Source organism: Simochromis diagramma, unplaced genomic scaffold (genome assembly GCF_900408965.1).
Source record: "Simochromis diagramma unplaced genomic scaffold, fSimDia1.1 OVJJ01000361.1, whole genome shotgun sequence".
Taxonomy (NCBI): domain Eukaryota; kingdom Metazoa; phylum Chordata; class Actinopteri; order Cichliformes; family Cichlidae; genus Simochromis; species Simochromis diagramma.
Genome location: NW_024386860.1, coordinates 2,895,340 through 2,915,151, shown reverse-complemented (window position 1 = coordinate 2,915,151; position 19,812 = coordinate 2,895,340). Strand labels below are relative to the sequence as shown.

At 42.5% G+C, this 19,812-nt stretch overlaps 2 protein-coding genes across 4 annotated transcripts in view; both read right to left on the bottom strand.

The window, feature by feature from the left end:
- Window positions 1-1,448: 1,448 nt before the first annotated feature.
- pdp1 (pyruvate dehydrogenase phosphatase catalytic subunit 1) lies at window positions 1,449-11,831 on the bottom strand. Its single transcript, XM_040029651.1, has 9 exons — window positions 11,700-11,831; window positions 7,466-7,790; window positions 7,218-7,385; window positions 6,470-6,681; window positions 5,472-5,553; window positions 4,831-4,925; window positions 4,571-4,739; window positions 4,268-4,486; window positions 1,449-3,276 (listed from the first exon to the last, which is right to left on the bottom strand). The coding sequence occupies exons 2-9, from the start codon at window positions 7,715-7,717 to the stop codon at window positions 2,896-2,898; spliced, it is 1,578 nt and encodes a 525-aa protein (XP_039885585.1). The 5' UTR covers window positions 7,718-7,790; window positions 11,700-11,831; the 3' UTR covers window positions 1,449-2,895.
- Window positions 11,832-13,461: 1,630 nt separating this feature from the next.
- tmem67 (transmembrane protein 67) overlaps window positions 13,462-19,812 on the bottom strand; it is a 15,843-nt gene continuing 9,492 nt past the window's right edge. The window contains exons 13-29 of one of the 3 annotated variants that reach the window (XM_040029634.1): window positions 19,546-19,666; window positions 17,945-18,050; window positions 17,700-17,756; window positions 17,484-17,582; window positions 17,296-17,394; window positions 17,121-17,129; window positions 16,933-17,019; window positions 16,720-16,819; window positions 16,497-16,636; window positions 16,262-16,402; window positions 16,053-16,133; window positions 15,854-15,970; window positions 15,651-15,767; window positions 14,292-14,399; window positions 14,069-14,171; window positions 13,839-13,981; window positions 13,462-13,756 (exon numbers count right to left, since the gene is read on the bottom strand). In XM_040029634.1, coding sequence (XP_039885568.1) covers window positions 13,676-13,756; window positions 13,839-13,981; window positions 14,069-14,171; window positions 14,292-14,399; window positions 15,651-15,767; window positions 15,854-15,970; window positions 16,053-16,133; window positions 16,262-16,402; window positions 16,497-16,636; window positions 16,720-16,819; window positions 16,933-17,019; window positions 17,121-17,129; window positions 17,296-17,394; window positions 17,484-17,582; window positions 17,700-17,756; window positions 17,945-18,050; window positions 19,546-19,666 — 1,709 coding nt within the window. In that variant the 3' untranslated portion in view covers window positions 13,462-13,675. The remainder of the gene's footprint in view (window positions 13,757-13,838; window positions 13,982-14,068; window positions 14,172-14,291; window positions 14,400-15,650; window positions 15,768-15,853; window positions 15,971-16,052; window positions 16,134-16,261; window positions 16,403-16,496; window positions 16,637-16,719; window positions 16,820-16,932; window positions 17,020-17,120; window positions 17,130-17,295; window positions 17,395-17,483; window positions 17,583-17,699; window positions 17,757-17,944; window positions 18,051-19,545; window positions 19,667-19,812) is intronic. The other 2 variants (XM_040029635.1, XM_040029636.1) reach the window with 2 other exon arrangements.

The following is a 19,812-nucleotide window of genomic DNA, read 5'->3' as shown; positions in this document are numbered from 1 at the left end:
ATTGATGTGTTCCCACTTAAATCAGCTTATTTGTTCTGCACATTTATTCCATAAGCCTAAATCAAACATAAAATCAACTTTAGTATGATGCCAGCTGTCTAATAAATCAACTATATGTGTATGAAAACATTCAAAGTACCGCAAAGTATGAATATCTGCTGCCAAAGAAGTTAATAAAAATGTCTGTGTGGGTATTCCATACATACATATGTAAGTGCAAGTTTCTCCTTTATTTCTTTACAAGCCCCGAACAGAAGTTCACCTGCTTCCTGCTTCAACATTTCATTCATTTCTAATCTAGCTCCATGACAACAAATGCATAAAGATTATAAGTGAAGCTGTTGCCGCTCTTAGTGCTGGATAGGATTGATTTAATTGCTTGGCTCTGTTGTAATACTGCACTCTGGTGAGTCAGTTTTATTATGAAGGGTGATTTGCATTATAATTTCTGTAAAACAAAGGCACTCACTCATCATTTACACACTAATCTGGAAATAACGTCCTTGGAGCAGCGGAAGCAACGTGTGTGACTGACCAAAATGCGCAGAGGTGTTTATTTCCAGTAAAGTGGCTAATGTCACCTATGCGCACGAGTTCTTCCAGACACCCACTGAGTGTGAGCGCAACAATGAAATAAAATGCTTATACAGTAAGGCATTCATCTCTCACTGACTCTTTGTGACATAGCAGTTCAGTTGAAACACCCGTTCAGAACAACAGTCTCCTCAAAGTCCTTTATATTGAAAGGTAAAGACAGATCAGACACACACAATCAGATGACTCCATGCGAGTAAGCACTTGGTGACAGTGGGAAGGAAAAACTCCCTTTTAACAGGAAGAAACCTCTCTGGCAGAAGCTGGGGGTGAGAGCAACAGCTGCTCCTGGACAATTGTACATCAGGGTTCGATGACACAAGCCATGCTGCAATGTTCACGACCCAGTCACACAGCGTGTTGTACCCTGGAGGCGGGGTCATTATCATTCCAACTACAGCAGAGCACCCTGATGTGTCTACATGCCTAAATGCAATGAAGTTGCTGATTCATGATCAGCTGATTAAATATTTGCATTAACGAGCAATTGAACTGGTGTCTCTACTGAAGCTGGCCCAAGTGTATCTGTTAACTTATAGGACACAGCTGTAGCACAAATGTCCGACGACAGCGTAGCGACAGGTTTGTGTTGTAGTTCAACCTCCTCTGGCCTCTTTTTGACACTTGGCCTGTTTGGTGCAGCAGCACCACCTAGTGGCAGCAAACAAAGTAAAGCTCCAACTGTCCCGTGAGCACTGCGCCACATGTAACATTTAACCTACCTGTGTGTATAGTGACGACACACCTGAGGCACACTGACCTTCCAGGTGTTTGAAGGTCAGAACCTTCCTGGCTGAAGCACTATTCTGGTGGCCTTCTTTGTATAACCCAAAACAAACCGAACAGTACCAGGATTTCTGTATTTGGCGTTTTATTAAAGCATTCCATATACAAAACTCAACCCACATAAGTTAAAATTTATACATACAACAGAAATGATGTGTCACATACTCCAAAAGCTGAATAAATAATATTTACTATTCAAACAGCTTCTTTCAAATGTACATTCTGCTCATTCAACAACCACAACCCTGATTTCTAAGTAACAGGAGGGGTTGGTTTGCTGCTTTGATTCTTATTAATCACATGAATGATAAACTTCCAATCTGTAACAACCTGTTACACTATAAATGACCTGTCATATGTATATGGTTTTTAAACCCTTCAATATTTGGAAAAGAAACTCAAGGTCAAAAAAAGAAAAACGTCAGTGTGTGCATTAAGGTGCTCATTAACAGGAAGTCTGACTTTGATCCTCTATTATCAGAGGATACAAAGCAGCATTACATACGGAGAATAAGGTAAATATCAGTGTACTCATACAGCTCAGATCTTCAGTGAGGTGCTTTTGTCATTGCTCTGTGTGAAAGTACACTGGATTCAAAGTGAAAACGATCACTTATGTCACCAGTTCCTGACCTTTCCAGTTTGTGACCTTAAGGATGAAAAAACAACTCTTCTTCCCAAGTTAAGCCTTTAATGAGAGCAGCGAGCACTCAAACTACAAGCTCCTTCCTCCCTAGTTTCTATTTGTAACAGAATGACTTCTCTCTAACTTAAACTGTGAGCCCTCAACTTTATTTTGAGCCGTATGAGGTTTAAGAGTTGGCTTGTAGCCTACATTCTAGAGTATTTACCTCCACATTGGACGTGGACATCAATGTGAACACCTTAACACTCTGAAATCAGTGGAGTAGATCTCACTGTAAACACAGAACAAAGCATCTGTGTTTAGATTCACCAAGAACATCTCATACAATGTCACAGGGTAAAAACAAGTCGATGAATCAGCCCAGGTCGTAACAACAGTCCCTCAGAAACAAACTACAAAGAGAAATGACTGCATCCTGCTTGTAGCCAAAAACGAGAGCACGCTGCAGTCGGGGCACAGCCTATTTAAAATCCATAATAGAACAACAGGTGGAGTCAGCCCTGTTGCTAAAAGGCTCTTTGCTTTTTAAGCCACTCCCACATCCTTTACCCTTTTTGGAAGTTTCTAGATTTTCAGTTTGTAACAGTGTCTTATTACAAAGAGAAGTGTACACGAAAATGGCAACGAGCGGCAGCATAAATAACACGTTATAAGAAACGTCATCCAGTTTTTAGCTGACATCTTCATAAGAAACCGCAGCACTGCATACAAACAAATACACTCTTTATATAGTGTTAAAACAATGATATTTGACGGCGGACAGACACTGAATATGGCCGGTTTGTCCTCGGTGTGCTTAGATACAGATCTGCTGTGTGTGTGTGTGTGTGTGTGTGTGTGTGATCAGTGTTACATGGCTAATGAGCAGCTCATGACTGGCCTTCCTGTCTCTGTGCTCCAATCACATGAGGGTTAAACTGCGTGATGATGATGGTGATGTCATCGCGGTACATGCGAGCCAGCTCCTCTGGCAGTGACAGCATCTTTGACAGCCTCTCGTGGTCCACTGTGCCAAACTCGTTGTTTCCCACCGCGTGGCGCATTAGGTGGGTGGCGGCGTTCTGATCTTCGAATGCTGAGGACGCACGAGCCTTTCGCTCCTCGAGCAGCCCCTGCATTTGTCCCAAGGTCACCCTGTATCCTCCGACTTTGAGCGGCTGATGCTGGTGGACCCCAGTCAAATACTCCCCGACGATACGAATCACTTCCTGCCTGTGGAGGGTCTCCCAAAGGCCATCAGAGCCAATCACCTGCCGAGAGAAGAGTCATATAATTGTATATATAATCTACCGAAAGAAATCATTAAAAGACCAAAATCACAATGAGATTCATGCCCAAGATGAATGTATTTACACTTAAAACCACAACTTTAAGTCAGAAAACATTCAAGTGTAGTAACTGAAGCCGGCATGGGAGCTGTAGCTAACATTATTCATTCGTTTGGGAAAATACTGGCACTGGGAATAAGTCATCTAAACCTAATTATTTCTTCATAAATACAGTCTTTGTTTGAAAAGGTCACACAGCATGCATTAGCTAGATAATTCCTCAAAAGAAGAGCTTTCTTAGAAACCCTGATATTTTCTTTTTAATTAAATAAGTAGCACAGCCCACTCTCCTTTTACATGCAATGAAAAAAGGTACATCTGGAGGATGGATGCCTATTTTGAGGAGAACAATGGTACAAACATCAGGATTCAGAGCACATTATTCAGTTCTCAGAGTTAATTAGATGTGACTCATAAAATCTGACATTATTCAGCCTATTGACATAAAAAAAATAGACCCCAGATTGATAATGTGTTTAATTTTATAAATAGAATAAATGTCCAGGTTCAGCTCTTTGGATCAGTTCCTACGTCTCGAATTTATGCGGGGCTTTAAATCAACTAATGCTGGGCCCTTTAACCGGTGAAGAATGAGAGCTTTATTAAGAATGGGGATGATGTTGCATTGATCATCGTGACTGTAGACATACAAGTTTTCAAAATGTCGAAGGGCAGTATATTTTTGGGACAGATGTGGAAAAACGATAAGACTGCCAGGAAATAAATGTCCTGATGTAAAACACATTGTATGTATTTTGTATGACACAGCAGCGGGGGTTAGGTTAACTGACAGGCCGGGAACCTGTCCAGGGTTTACCCTGCATCTGTGACAGCCGGCATAGGCTCCAGCTCCTGAACTGGATAAGCAAAAGAGAATGGATGGATGGGTGACAGCACCGCCGCTGCATCTTACCAGGAAGCGATCCTGTGGCCTCAGCTTGTGATACGTGATCTCGGGCTCAGCGGTCAAGTAAGGAGGGGTGTGATAGTTCGGGGGGATAAACTTGGTATGCTCATTTTCGTGAAGCTGATCAGGTCCGGACTCCAAGACGCGCTTCTGCAGCTCAATGCTCCACTTGAACTTCACATCCCCGAACGCACGGAAAGGCATGAGCAAGCCGAGCAGCCGCTCCTGACAAAGAAGAAAAATATGGTGGCGAGGTTTTAATAAAGGTTGTAAAAACAATCACAGTGAGCAGATTAACGAGTGCAGTACCTGACGGATGACCGTTTTTCTCTCTGATGGAGGGTGTTCGCTCCGTATCCGAGCCACCTCGCTCTCATTCTGGGCGTTGTGGTCATTGGAGAATGTGTGAGCGCTGAATGAACCATCCTCCTCTTGGACACCCAAAACTGCCCGAGCGTCTCCTGCATTGGCTATAAAGCTTCAGAAACAAAGAGACAACGTTACAAAAAATCAATTTCATCCCTTTAATGTTGCTATAATGCATTAAACCATGCATTTATTGTTCATACAGGTCTGGTCCATCAATGTGAGCCACACAGGCTGTTGCTCCAGAAAAGGCCACTCTCAGAACCCAGTAGTGCAAAAAAGCATTTGGGTCTCCAACCTGCAGAGCAAAATAAAGCAGGAAAGGACTGTGCTTACTAGACAGGCAGGCACTGACACACAAGCTCCCCTTTGAGCCATAAAAGTTTAAATTTGGATGCTCACATTTTTTGGCATTGCTGCTGTGGAGAAATGTTATTCAATATGTGGCTTAATGTGTCAAACTGAACTCAAGTCTTGGCACAATTTAAATCAGGCTAACATGTCTGTGATATTCTGAATTTGTGCTCAGCCGATATCAGCTTACACTGCATGCGGGCACACTATGAGGAGGACTGCCCTGGGCTACAACTGCAATAATAACCACTGCAAGTTTCATAATGAAGCTGCAATAATGTCAGACATGGAAAGTAAATCAGGGAGATGATAAAAGGCCAGAAATTACTCTAATGATAAAATGAGTCGATGACACTCAGGCTCTCACTTGGGAGTTAATTCAGAGCTCCTAAGTTTGCCTCCTTAAAGTAAAACTTGGAACATAAACTAGTCACACCAAACTGTATTAGCATGTTCACAAGGCACACCTTGGATTTTTTACAGTTCATACCTGAGCTTCCAGTGAAATATCATTGTCGAGCCTCTTGAAGGCATTCAGCAACGCCTCGCGGGTGTCTGGAACGTCACCAGGGCTGAAAACAGGGAGAACACTTGAGTGAATCGGATAAAGCAGGAGGCACAGGTCGAGAACAGAGACCAAAAACAGCACTACTGGAAAACAACACACAGGCCTATGTTGGTGTGGGTGTGCTGCTACCAGGTAAAGATGAAAACAAAATGAGAAAGAAGGAAATGTTTGCCAAGGCCAAACACTGGGGAGAAAAATTACACTTCTGTGAATCAGAACAGATGACTGTCTACTAATGCTTTTGACATACTGGAAAGGCCAAAAGACAAAGAATGCATTTGTAAACATCATACATTAACTGGACATTTTATTAGGTACACCTTGAAGACAACAGAAGATGCAGGCCACTACGACTCCTAGGGTAGGCTGCAAAATGATGTTCATGCTAAGGGGGCCAAACTGTGCCAAGAACATTTCCCCTATACTATTACACCACCAGCAGCCTGAACCGCTGATACACAGCAGGATGGATCTGTGCTTTCATGTTGTTTACACCAAATTCAGACCCTGTCATCCAAAATGTCACAGCAGAATTTGAGACTCATCAGACAAGGAAAGCTTCTTTTGTCCAGTTTTGGTGAACCCATGCAAACTGCATCCTCAGTTTTCTGTTACTAGCTGACACCACTGGGCGGTCGTCTTGACCATGTCTACAAGCCTAAATGCACTTAGCTGCTGCTGTGTGATGATCTGATTAGACGTACCCAGTGAAAACCCATGCAATGAACACACATTTGTGAGGCAAACGCTGAGCTGAGTCCAGCAGAGGCTGCTTGAGAAAGTTTGAGAAACTAATTGCTCTCATTTTAATACAAAACGCCCGGGGTGGGGGGGTTCTTTGTTTGTTTCTTTGTTTTTTTTTAAACACAGTGGCCTTTAGACGTAGAAGTGTGTACTCTGCTGACTTTCACATTCCTCACCTGGTTAGATCGATTAATTCCTGCCAGTAGGTTCGAAGGCTGTTGAAGTAGAGCCTCTGAGCCTCCCTACTGAAGTAGTCGTTGGGGTGTTTGTGCCACTGCAAGATGGGACTGAGAGCCCTGCCGGCCTCCACCGCTGCCTCAAGCTCACATAGAGTGTTGTGGGGCAGCAGTGACACTGCTATGTAGTAAAACAACCTCTCACTCAGCGCCTGCAGAGAAGAGTTTGTTGCACAGGAAACAGTACAATTGCATAAAGACACACAGTGGCAAACATAACACAGAAAGGTGCATCGTGCCCCAACAGCTGTGCAACCTTTCAAATATTTGCACAAAATGAAATATTTACACATTGTTAGTTTGCACCAAAAAAATTAAATCACAATCGTTTGGATTTGCAAGCTACGCCTTTAGAGCAAAGAAAGCTAATCGGTTAAAATGCTATGCAGGATAACTGTGTCAGAGCTAGTGACAATAAATGTCACTGAGGAAAAATAGACCACAAATTATCGACAATTATGAGGTTTTTTACTCAATCTGACATGTCTGAGCGTTTTCTTTCAATATTAAATTCAATACGAGCTAAATAATCAACTTTCTGGATAAAGTTTGATGAAGAAAATGAGGGTCTGCCAAGAAAAACAAGAAAGAAAAAGTAGTAAGGTTTGAGTTTGAGTCCAAGCTACGCTGCTGGAGAAAAGTAAGATAACCAGTTAAAATGACACGCAGGCTAAGTGTCTCAGTTTACCTGTGCACAGGCGCAGCCAGCGTGGCCGTCGAACACGCCGAGCAGCATCCCTCGCGTCTGCAGGCACGTGGCTGCGCTGCGGCGATCTTCGATGGGAGCGTTGGCTGGCAGCTGATTACTTTCGAAACCCATCACCGAAGACACATTTTTCCCATCAAACTCTGGCACCTGGGATTACAGCATGAATAGTAAACTACAGCAATGCTACTACGGATGGCAAAATGCATTTTATCTACAACCCAACAAACCTTAAAGCTGTACTCGTTGGCTTTGAGAATGGAGTTGACCTGCGGAGGGGTGAGGATGTAGCTGTGGAGAACTGAGGATGTCTGGTAACTTCTTGATGGCTGGCGTCGTTGCCACATGTGAGCCGACTTTCTTGAGGCAGGTAGGTGAGCTACAGGCCCAAACTGGAACTGGTGTTGTTGGCATGGTAACAGACTGGAGGCCAAGACCTTGGAGCGAGGCAAAGCCCTGAGCAGCTGAGATGTCACAGGCATGGCTGACGGTACCCTGCAGGCAGGCAGGCGCGCACGCACACACACACACTCTGCAGTGCTGATGTAACCACACCTATTGAAGAGGTACAGCAGTCAGAGAGAGGCAGATGGAGGTCCTTTTTTTTTTTAAGCTTCATTCATCAGCAGAGGGGCAGAGTGTCCCTGGCATAGACCATTAAGCAAACAATGTGCAAACAAACTGGGATGATGTGACGAGATTTTGCAGCTGGTCGTAAGCTTTATGACAGAATAACGTAAAAACAGTTTTTCCACAGTAACTGCCGACATGATACTTGAAAGTTAATGTTCAGACAAATCCTTTAAACCTGACTCCTGCAGTGACCATTCACATATTTTGCCTGTGGGCAATTCAGATTAAATCAGTTCGCTGGTTAAATGTTGGGCTGTTGATTGACTGCTTGCTGTACTGGAAACTTTATTGAGCCCAACATTACTGTGAAACAGAATAGGTCAAAGTAAGGGATCCATGTAAAGATGAGTGGCAGCGATGGAATAGCAATATATGGTTAAATTCAGTAAAAAAATACATGAATACTTCTGTGCTCAGGAATACTTGTGTTGAGGAGGGGATCTTTAAATAGTTGTGATCTCTGTATCGCCATTTCTTTAGCGCTTAAACACACAGCATGCTGACCAACTACATACTGGATGAACAAGTCCTTCATTGTTTGAAATAGGGCTGCCACGATTAGTCGACTAGTCACAATTACGTCGACAATCAAAATAGTCTACGACTGAATTTAAGAGTGTAATAACGGACTGAAACAGAAGATGGCAGCACTGCCCAGAATTCATAGCGCAGCCCAGCTCAGTTTCCAACAATGGCAGCAGCTAGTTAGTTTTAATATTACTCTTATTATTCTTTCTGGGTCACAAAATAAACTTTTAACATATTTTTAGGCGAGAATGTAGCTGTGTAAACCTCAAATATCTGCTCAGTTTATCAAGACACCACATATTTTCAAAAGCGCTCCGACGCTTTCCGAGACCTCTGCTACCCACTAGCTTGATAGCTAGCCGGGGGCAAGGCTCACTAAAGCCCGTGAGAACACCGGACTCCCGGCAAATCGGTTTCAAACCCACCATGGTCTTTCGCTACTCAGGTTAAACATGTAATATAAGTCACTTAGATAACTTAAAATGTTATTGTTTGGCTTTTTTTTTGTATTTTATTTGTTCCTGAGTAAATCGGTTTGGCTGACATTAAAGTTATAGTTTTTACACAGCTGAATAAACGTCAAGAAGACAACTGATTATCAGAAGTGTGAGATGCTCGAGAATATACTCCGGCGTCCCGTTATATTTTAGATAGCAAGGAGTTTATTAAACTTCACCGAAACAATCTGCAAATTTCATTAAAATTTAATAAACTACCATCTTGTCTTTATTTTTAGTTAGCACATACCTTAAACACTTAAAGCTGTAAGCTAATGATAGTTATATAAGAGCAGATGCTGCTGGTGCAATAAGCTGTACGTCTAATGGATGATGATCTGATTAGTCGACTAATCGCAAAAATAATCTGTGACTAGTCGACTATCAAAATAATCGTTTGTGGCAGCCCTAGTTTGAAACAATAGAGAAAGAGAGACAAACAGAAGGTCCTTGCTGCATAATGTGTCACAGTAGTGCAGGACCACAAAGCCTCAATTTGAAGTAAAAACATTTATGAGGCTGGTCACTTTATTAGGTACAACTATTCAATCAGACAATCACATGGCAGCAACTCACAAGCATAAGAATGGGGAAAAACTGTGATTTTAGTGACTTTATATGTGGCATGGTTGATGGTGCCAAAGGGATGGTTTTGAGTATTTCAGAAACTACAGATCTACTGGGATTCTACCAAACAGACATATCTAGGGCTTACAGCCAAAGGTCTGAAAAAAGTAGGTGAAAAAGTAAGTGGGTGAAAAGGCATCAATGCCAGAGGTCAGTAGAGAATCACCAGACTGCTTTAAGCTGATCGGAAGGCAACAGTAACTCAAATAATAACTAAGGTATGCAGAAGAGCATCTCTGCATGCACGAAATATATCAAACCTTGAAGCAGATGGGCTACAGCAACAGAAGACCACACCAAGTGTCCCTTCTGTCAGCTAGTAACAGGAAACTGAAAAATTCACACAGACTCATGGTGCCTTGTATTAATCCTTGTGGTGTGGGGGATGTTGTTGTTTTTTTTTGTTATTTTTTTTGCACACTTTGGACCCTTTAGTACCACATGAACATTGATAAAGCGCCACAACCTACTCGAGTATTGTTGCTGATCATATGCATCCCTTTATGACCACAGCGTACCATCTTCTGATGGCTGCCTCCAGCAGGATAACACACCACGTTCACTGCACTCAAATAGCCTTCACAGTCAACAGATCTCAATCAAATTGAGCAATTTTTGATGTGGTGAAACCAGAGATTCAGATCATAGATGTGCAGCTGACCAATCTGCAGTAATAGTCTAATGCCACTGTGTCAATATGGACCAAAATCTCTGACAAATGTTTCAGGCACCTTGTTGAATCTGTGCCACAAAGAGTTAAGACAGTTCTGAAGGCAAAAAGGAGGTCCAAACCAGCACTAGCAATGTGTACCTAATAAAGTAGCTCTGGTGAGCGTGTACTCTCAACAAAATTGCTCTTATTCATAAATTAAATTTGCATGAACACTGTGTTGAATATTTAGAGAAGAAATGTCAACCCTCAAAGATATTGTTACAGTGATTATGTCCCATAATCTCAGATAGGGGCAGTGTAGAGCCTCCTTCAGGAATAATAGAAAGTGTTTTAGTTTCGTTTATATAGTTTGACAAGGTTTAACCATTTCTGTCCTGAAGTATTGAGAAAAACCTGGATTAGAGATAGTGCCACTGGAGACGACATCTGGCGTGAGTTGTACTCTGCACTCTTCTCTATAGGTCAGCAACTCTGCACACTGACTGTTAAAAATAGCTCTGGCAGCAACTCGCCCCTGACATTTAGTTCTTGAATCTAAATGACTGGTCAGGATGACCCAGTAAACCGGATCCTCACTGCAACTGTTCATAAAATCTGCCCTCATTTAATAATTTAAGACGAGTCACGAGAACAGGGTGAAAAGAGAAACCAACAGATATGAAACTTCCTCAGCTGATTCTGAAAACAGTCAGATACCTTTATGTATTTAAAATGGTAAGAAGCTACATATCCAGACATGCAAATAAGGCAGTGTGCATACACTTCCAGCAGTCAAACCTTAATAGAATAAACAAGCAAATGTGTACTTTGAGCGTTTTCTTTCCACTAGTCTAAAAAAGAAAAGAAAGGGGGGAAAAAAAGACCTGTATTACGGAAGTAAAATAGTGTCAGAACTGTAAAAATAAAATTACCAGCTCCTAAAAAGACGTTTCCGCTCTATGTTTCGCCTGTTATATCTACAGACCATCAAAATGTGGAAAAACTCTTAAAGTGTGCGGACAGTGATGGAGCAACAAAGGTGATGGATGCTCGGGTAAAAACGTACTCCTTACAGTGACGGCGTCTTGCAGGCTGACCCCATATGGAGAAAACCCAAACTATGTGTGAGGCACACAGACCACTGAGGGCCCGTCCCAGCTCGGATCTCTGCAACAAAGTTGCCATGTTTGTTGTCATCACTAGCCTTTCCTTGCTAGTTGCAAAGCAGGTCTGTAAACCAACCAGCCAGTATTGGAGGAGCCCGACTAAAAACATGGAAGCGTAGTCTCAGAGCCACAACATGACAATAAAATAGGAACAGGAAAGCTGTCAAACGAGGTTAGTTAAATGGGTACAGTAGCCAAATTCATGCTAACGGCTGCTAGTGGTGTCCAGGTTACACCCACCAAACTGGATACTGTTTGCTTACATAAGACGCGACTACACCCGGGAAAAATCCTCCGGACTTCAACGCATCTTAACCTGCAAGAGTGAAAAGTTCAAACGAGGTGCAAAGTTGTGGCTTACCTCAACCAGCGGATGTAAAGAAGTTATTTGAGCTCATGGCTTAACGCCGACCCCTCTGTGTATCATTCGGGAGCGCCACCCGGTGGAGTGAACTCTGATTGGCTAAGGGCTAGCAGACGTGATGACGTAGAAGCATAACCACATGCACAAAGTCAGGATGTGCTTTTTAAAGCCCCGCTTCTAGATAGGATCAGAACTGCTGTGACCCAAGAAAAGCGATCCGCTTTTTAGTTTTTAGTATATGTAAATTTTAAAATTTAATAAACAATTTTATAATCTGTACATTTATAATTTTTTATTTTGTTTCTGAATTTACAATTTGTCATTTGAAGAATAAAATAGTCTTAAAATAAACCAGAAAAAAAAAAAGATTTGTTAAGTACATCTGTTCCTCTTATCCTTCTAAATATCCACTCAGGCAATCAAGTGGCAGCAACTCAATGCATCTAGGCATGTAGACATGATCAAAACGAACTGCTGAAGTTCAAATGGAGCATCAGAGTGGGGATGAACAGTGATTTAAGTGACTTTGAAAGTAGAATGGTTGGTGCCACACTTCTCCGGGTTTCACAGAGAGTGGTCCGAAAAACAGAAAACATCCAGTTCACTAGGTGAAAATGCCTTGTTGATGTCACAGGAGACTGGGCAGTCCGGTTTGAGCTGATAGGAAGACAACAGTAACTCAAATAACCACACGTTATGCAGGTATACAGATGATAATCTATGGTATGTTGAAACTTGAAGCAGATGGGCTACCTTGGTTGGGCTATGGATGGATTTAAATTTGATGTCAGCAAGACGTTTTAAAAAAAATAGGATTCGGTCTATTTAGCACCGCACTGCAATGCTTCTTCTTTTAAGAACACTTTGTGTATTAATGAGCCCAGTTTCTGTACTATTGAAAGAAAATTATTAATATTTTTTCTTGAGTTCAGCAGCTTGGAGGTGTTCTAATGTCTTCACAAGTCTGGAATCCAGGCAGGCCAGGTTAGTCAGTTAATCTATGGAACCACCATACTGTAAATCATGCAGTGCAGTTAAGCATTACCTTGCTGAAATATTTCCCAAATTTTTTTTTCAATGCACCAAACCTCTTTGTAGGAGTTACACCGTTCATCATTGATGGTGTCTTCACAGATGTAACACCATGTGTACTAATGCAATACCATACTATGGTAGCATGAACAGTGCACTGGTAGTGTGCCGGATTTGGAATATGCAACAGCAAAAAGTAATGAGAACATTCCCCAGTATGCCTGAGGTAACAGAGCCAGAGGTATTTCAGTAAAGCATCTGCATTAAAAGGCACACAGTCAAGAAAGAAAACCAAGACAGAGAGAAATAAAAATAAAAGATTATAACTTTTTCATGCTGGCCAGTGTTTTTCTAGCTTCAGTCAGGAACCTTCCTTTATACAATTAAAATTCTGTTTGGATTTACATATATATAAGCAAAAGAAACCCCCCCCCCCCAAACACATATTTCTTATGGAATAAAATAAGGAGACTGATTTTTTTAAATCTATGAGCATGTTTGATTCATCTAAAATCCAGTGGTGACATGTAATAGCGTTGCTTACTGTCAACAAGAATCCACCAACATACCCAGAGATGTTAAATATATTGTGTTATAAATAATATTGGGTTCATAAGAATATGAGCATGTACATCATCCTTTGTTTATAGAGCTACTGGATACGCTACTATTCTTTACCTAAAAAATATAATAAAATTTAATTAAAAAAAATGTCAGAACAGGATGATTATCATATCATAAAAAACATTTAATCAATACAAAAACATCAAAAATATGTCAAAAAATTTGAATATTTACATCAAAATCAGCAGTAAAAAACACTTATTACAGAACCACTTATTAAAATAAGTGCAAAAAGGACAGAATCTGTAAACAGTAAACATCTGTGAAAGAAATGCAGGTAATTAACAAAGATGATATCAACTATCTAGCAACGAATTTTAAATTAGGAACCTCTCATCCACCAGAGTCTTGTTGGCGAGGTTCCTCCTTCCCAAACTGTTACGCAAAAAGCGAAATATCTGTAAAGAACGAGAAGGTTGATTACTGCGAGTACTTTTTAGGCGGTGCTGAGAACATGCAGTACGGACAACGAATACTGACCACTTGCTGCACGTATGTAAGCACAGCTGCAAGCACAAAGCTCTGGGATCCAAGGTCGACGACACAGAAGAACAAGGTGTCAAAGATCAGCAGTGTGGCCTCGTTTCCATAATACAGCATGTTACTAAAAGTGTGCGCCTCATCTGCCACGAGAAGTGCAAACAGACATCATGTACACACACGTAGGTGGAGACAAACAAACTGAAATGTACTCTGGCCCAGACCATCACCATTGTAAAAGATGCTCTTCTCAGTGGGTTCAAGAAACTCCATCCCTATGACACTCTCAAACATCAGCTTGTCCTTCACTATGTAGTCCATGTCAGAGTGGGCCTTTTCAAATGATACGACATAAGACAGAAATAAGCAAACTGTTTTACTAGAATCAGGTCAGATCAAACTCTGCTGCTTTTAGTTTGCTGAGTGAGTTTATTCTTGAGTGTTTGTACTAACATGGTCAATAACACATCCCAGGAAGTGGTTCATGGCCTGGTAAGCTTTGAAGTGCGGCTCGAGCGAGCTGAGCGTGGATGCGTCTGTTAGTCGTGATGGCTGGTTCCTCTGGAGGACAAGACACAATCAACTCCTTTAAAGGCACTTATGAATAAAAGTTACCAAACTGATAAAAGCTCTGAGAACCCCCCCCCCAAGAAAACCACTGCTTTGACTTCATATGGTAAATGGCCTGTATTTATATAGCGCTTTTAATAGTCCCTAAGGACCTCAAAGCGCTTTACATATCCAGTCATCCACCCATTCACACACACATTCACACACTGGTGATGGCAAGCTACGTTGTAGCCACAGCCACCCTGGGGCGCACTGACAGAGGCGAGGCTGCCGGACACTGGCGCCACCGGGCCCTCTGACCACCACCAGTAGGCAACAGGTGAAGTGTCTTGCCTAAGGACACAACGACCGAGACTGTCTGAGCCAGGGCTCGAACCGGCAACCTTCCGATTACAAGGCGAACTCCTAACTCTTGAGCCACGATCGTCCCACTCATAAACATTTTCATATCCAAAATGTTTATGAGTTGTACTGCAAAGACAAGACCTGAAGCTAAAATTAGTCCGTGTGATAGTTTAGTGCAACACCACAGACAGTATAAAACATGGGTGTAGCTACCATGATGTCGCCCACTTGTTTGGGGAGTCCTGTTGCCATCTTGGTGTTTTGAAACCAGATGTGGCGAGTGGGGATGGGTCTGACCATTAAATCTGATGCTCATTGGTTAACGACTTGTCATTTCCAGCTCACCGTCAATGCTAAAACACCCTTCCTGAAACTTAGAATGACTCAAAGATACAAAACAGACTGAATGTTTTAGTCAGTATGACCTGAAGTCAGTGACTGAGACCTTAACAGTGAACAGGAAAGTGTTTAGGAAGATTTGAACAGAGGGTCTATTTTACATAAACTTTTTACAACCACATCTGTCACCCCCTGGTGGCCTTACAAAAGAATGCAAGCTTAAAGTACTTCTGTGTTGGCTTCACTTTTAAACCCCGGGAACCACATTTTATATGATTTGTGTAATACCAATTTCTACTACAAGACTGTGCAGTGATATTTGTGATGCAAAGAAAAGAAGCCAAATAAATGTAAACATCAGAGCAGCTTTTCCATGGCTGTCTGTCATTACTGGTAGAGTACATATGTTTAACAAGTTCCGTTCAGACAACTGCTTTAAACACTTTTACTCTCTTATTAGAGGGATAGGCAGCTGTACTGATCAGTCTGCAGACTAACAGTACCATTAAACAGAACATTCATAGCTGAGGTGCAGACATGACTGTGGTCAGGACTTACCCTGCTGATTGATTCCTGTATTTTTTTATACTGCATCCCCAGACGGCTGGTAAGAGACACCTGAAAGGTCTGGACTTCTGTGTTGGGGAGTAAACCCCTCTGAGCACACAGTGACTCCTTAAAAAAAATAAATTTAAAAAAAGCATGTAAGTCAGCTGAAAACACTAGTGAGAGGTAGACTAAAAGCCTGTTGGGGTACATACGGCTTCTCTTCTCAAATTGTTGTTCATTTCCTCCATGTTTGTATCTGCATGTCCATGAACCGAACGGCCATGAATGTAGTATCCAAAGCAGCGATATGATAAGATAAACACAGAAATCTGCACGGAAACAAACACAAAAAAAATGTTTATCCAGGCCATAAAAACAGAAAAATGGCTTCATGCAATGCCCGCTACTTACATTACTGACTGAGCAGAGATCTACAAACTGACGGATTTTGTCCTCCACAAAGTGTGCATAAAACACAGTGAAGAAAATCACCTGTAGGGTTTAAAGGACATCTTTTAAGGGGTTCAAAGGGGTACATTTCACTGATACCTTAGGAAAGAATGAGGTGAGAATGGATGTGAAGGAAAGAAAAGTTAAGTGAGCAAATGGAGGCTGTGCACCTGCAGAAGCCCAATGCAGAGCCACAGCGTGGCTGCCACACCATAGCGCAGTGTCAGGCTGTATGAGGGGGTGTATTCTTCGGGAGATCGCTGTAAATTTGACCAGGGGTCCCTCAAGGCCAGGTTTGAGAAGCCCAGCACCTAGATAAGACAGGATGGCATGTCAGCAACAAGAATTTGAGATGTAGCAAAAGCTGCAAAATGAACAAAAGGGCCATAATTGTGGGAGATTTACCTCAAGGAAGAAAAGCACAGTCATGATCTGAAAAGTCGGACTGATCTTGCGGATTGTCTGAATCTCATTCCATTCATTGGCCACAAAGTAAGTCCTCCAGATGCTGACTGGCGAGGTGTCATGTTTTGATTCGCCACTCACTGAAACAGTAGTCAATGTGGATAATTATTTTAAGCAACTAGTCATTTACCACTTATGAAGCTAAAAGTAAGCATGTTGATACCTGGCACAGATCTATTAGTTTTAGTTCGTGGCCTCTCCCAGTCGATGAGAAATATATCAACCGTAACCTGCAGGGCCAGCTTATGGAGAAACTGGACAGCCTTGGATACAATCACACCAAATAACACATTTTCAGTATTCCAGATTGAAGCCTACCATCTAGCTTTCAGCAAGGATACTGCTCATTGTTATATCTGCTCAGCTGGTGTCTAACCTTTAGAGCAAAGGCGCAGCCGATGTATGTCACAAACTGCTCCTCCTGAGCCGGCAGTGGTAACAGGACTGACACAAACTGTTGGGCCTAAGCAGACACAGACACAAATAAGTACCAGAAAGCAGCAATCACTACATCTAAATATTAACAGTGCTGATAAGGAAAGGTAGAGGAGGAAAAAGACTTGCCTTTAATGTCTACAGAGTGGAGAGAAGAAAACAAAAGCTGTTAAAAGCCATGCAAAAAGACTGAAGTGGAAAAAAAACTAGAGAAAGGAGACATTGACATTCATATTAAAGAGCTCACAAGAATAGAAATAATCCTATAAAAGAAAGACCTGCTGTTTAAGGGAATGAGACATACTTTGTAAAAGATAAGCCAGTAGAGTCCAGTTCCCACAGTGACAGCAAAGAAAACATTGGCCAGGTCACCAGCATAAAACAACAGAAACTTCACCATCGTCTGAAGAAAGACAGGAGAAACCAACATTACTTCATGTGGTTACAGCGACAGATAGTTCTGAAGTACATTAAAGGATAAAGGCACAGGACCTCCAGATCAATGAAGGAAGATGCAATCCTCCTCTTCCAGCTGATGGTCTTCAGCAGGGAATAGAGCACGGCCACCCCACCCAACACACCCAGAGCAATCTAAGCAAGAAAAAAAAAATCAGAGTTGATCCTGCATCGCTTTTTGCTGTAACAGCAGCTGCATACAAGAACTCCTCCCCTGTGTTTCATCAACATTTCTTTCAAACTTTTACTCACATCTGTCTTTAAGCGAGCCTCACTCTGATCCATCTCATACTCTACAGCAAAGGTTGTCTAGAAGAACACAAATTAATTCAGTGCAAACACTCAAAAACTTGCTTTGAGATAAACAAATCAACTAATTTAGTCAAACTTAACAACTGAGATCAAGGGATTAGGTGTAATCGTCAAAATTAAGCTTTAAACTGAAGCATAATGATGTCGGAGGTCCTCAACAATGTGCGAGTGTGCGACCCACTCACAGCCACAGTTTGAGTGTTGAGATCCGTGATGAGAACATCTGTGTAGGTCACAGTCATTAGAGGGGGGAACACCTTCCCTTCCTGGGTTCGTGGAACCAACTGAAACCTACCAAACACGTCTCATCAATACCAGCAAAACCAATCAATCAATCAATCAATCAATGCTTTATTCGCCACATGCAGGTTGCCCTGCAGTGAAATGGGACCCCCCCGACCTTACACACACAACACAGACATTAAATGGGGATACAAGTCAGAGATCGGTAGCGTTACAGAAAAAACACTGAAATATACACAACAATGGGAAAGTACAAGTGGACAAAAAGAGACCTCTACTGATGCTGTGCTTCCATGGTAGGACAGCATGAGAACAGGAAACAAAAAAACTCCTCTGCACAAAAAGCACATAAATGTCCACAGCACAACTTGTGAAAGACATTACAAGCCACAGGATTGGGTGGGGGGGTGAGGAGTAATCCGAAGCGAACACAGCAGCCGCCCTGCACAGCGCTACCATTCCAGCGCCGCACACAGACCCGCCGTGTTCCCCCGCAGGAAACAAGCATCAAAGGCGTTTGGAAAGGGAGGGGGATGAGTGCGTGTTTATCAGTGTAAGTGTATGTGTGTGCGTGTCCAGAGTTCAGCTGAGACAGTGTCCTCCGCCCTATCAGGCTAAGTAAACAGTCTGCCAGCCAACCCAGGTGGCCTTGCATGGAATGGGAAGAATAGTCAACACACAGTCATTATCTGGGAGTTTTTGTTTGGCTCCAGCCTTGGACACTCCGACACTGGTCTCTCAATCTCCCGTTGGAGAACCGCGAGCCTCCCCATGATGGTATCAAACTTCCGTTCCGTGGTGTTGTCATTCTTTTGATTCTGAGACCCCACAACTGCAGTGAGCCGTTCTGCGATGTGATCCAACTTTCGCTCAAAGATGTCATTTTGAGCAGGCCTCTCCTTGATGTATCCCAATATACGCTCAATGGTGTTATTTTGAGTCTTCACAGCAGCTGTAAGCGTCTCCAAGGTCTTAACCATGCTGCTTTCGTTGTGAGAAGTCGCGCCTCGTCCCATCGTTTCAATCCCAGCGGGCAGCCTTGGGGGGGGTTGAACAGCCGGTTCCGCTCTCTTAATTCTCCGATAAGCCAGGGCCAAGCCAGCTCCGATCAGCAAGAACCCTGTTATCATGGTTCCGAATAGGTAGATATCTTCAGCGTCCTCGATCGACAGTTCCGCCAGGCACATGAGCCTCCATTTCTGCCACCTGTCCATCGTGTATCCGGCAGGGAAAGTCCCTCCAGGGCACTCGGGCTCTCCCGAGCCCAGACTTCTCGTTGAGAAAAGGGTGTCAATAGCATTCAGAGACCAGTTGATCAAATCCATAATTCTCTTTTAGGTCTTAGAGAACGACAGTGAGAGACTGTTCGAGGGAAAGTAATACACACAAGACAGGACAAGGACACAAGAGGCTAAGCAGGGAAGATAAGGGGAAGGAGGAGGAGGGAAAAAGTGCGACCGCCTTCGCCGAGAGCCAAACGAGAAACCATCAGTAAGAACTCATAAAAAACATGAGTTTCCTTATTTCCACAGCGGGAGCCTACCTTATTTTAACACTGCTGGCTACACGGATGACTTTAGGCTGAGAACTTGTGCTCTTTTCTCTTCCGCTCAGGGTGTCGACGAGAAACATTCGTCGAGACAAGTACCAGTTGTTCATGCTCTCTGTATAAAAACAAAATCATTTGTCAAAGAAATGCAAGCAAAAACACACTTATAGCTGTGAAAAAGTATTTACCCCCCTCCTTATTTTTTGGCTGCATATTTGTCACACTTACGTGTTTGAGGTCATCAAACAAATTTTAATCAGA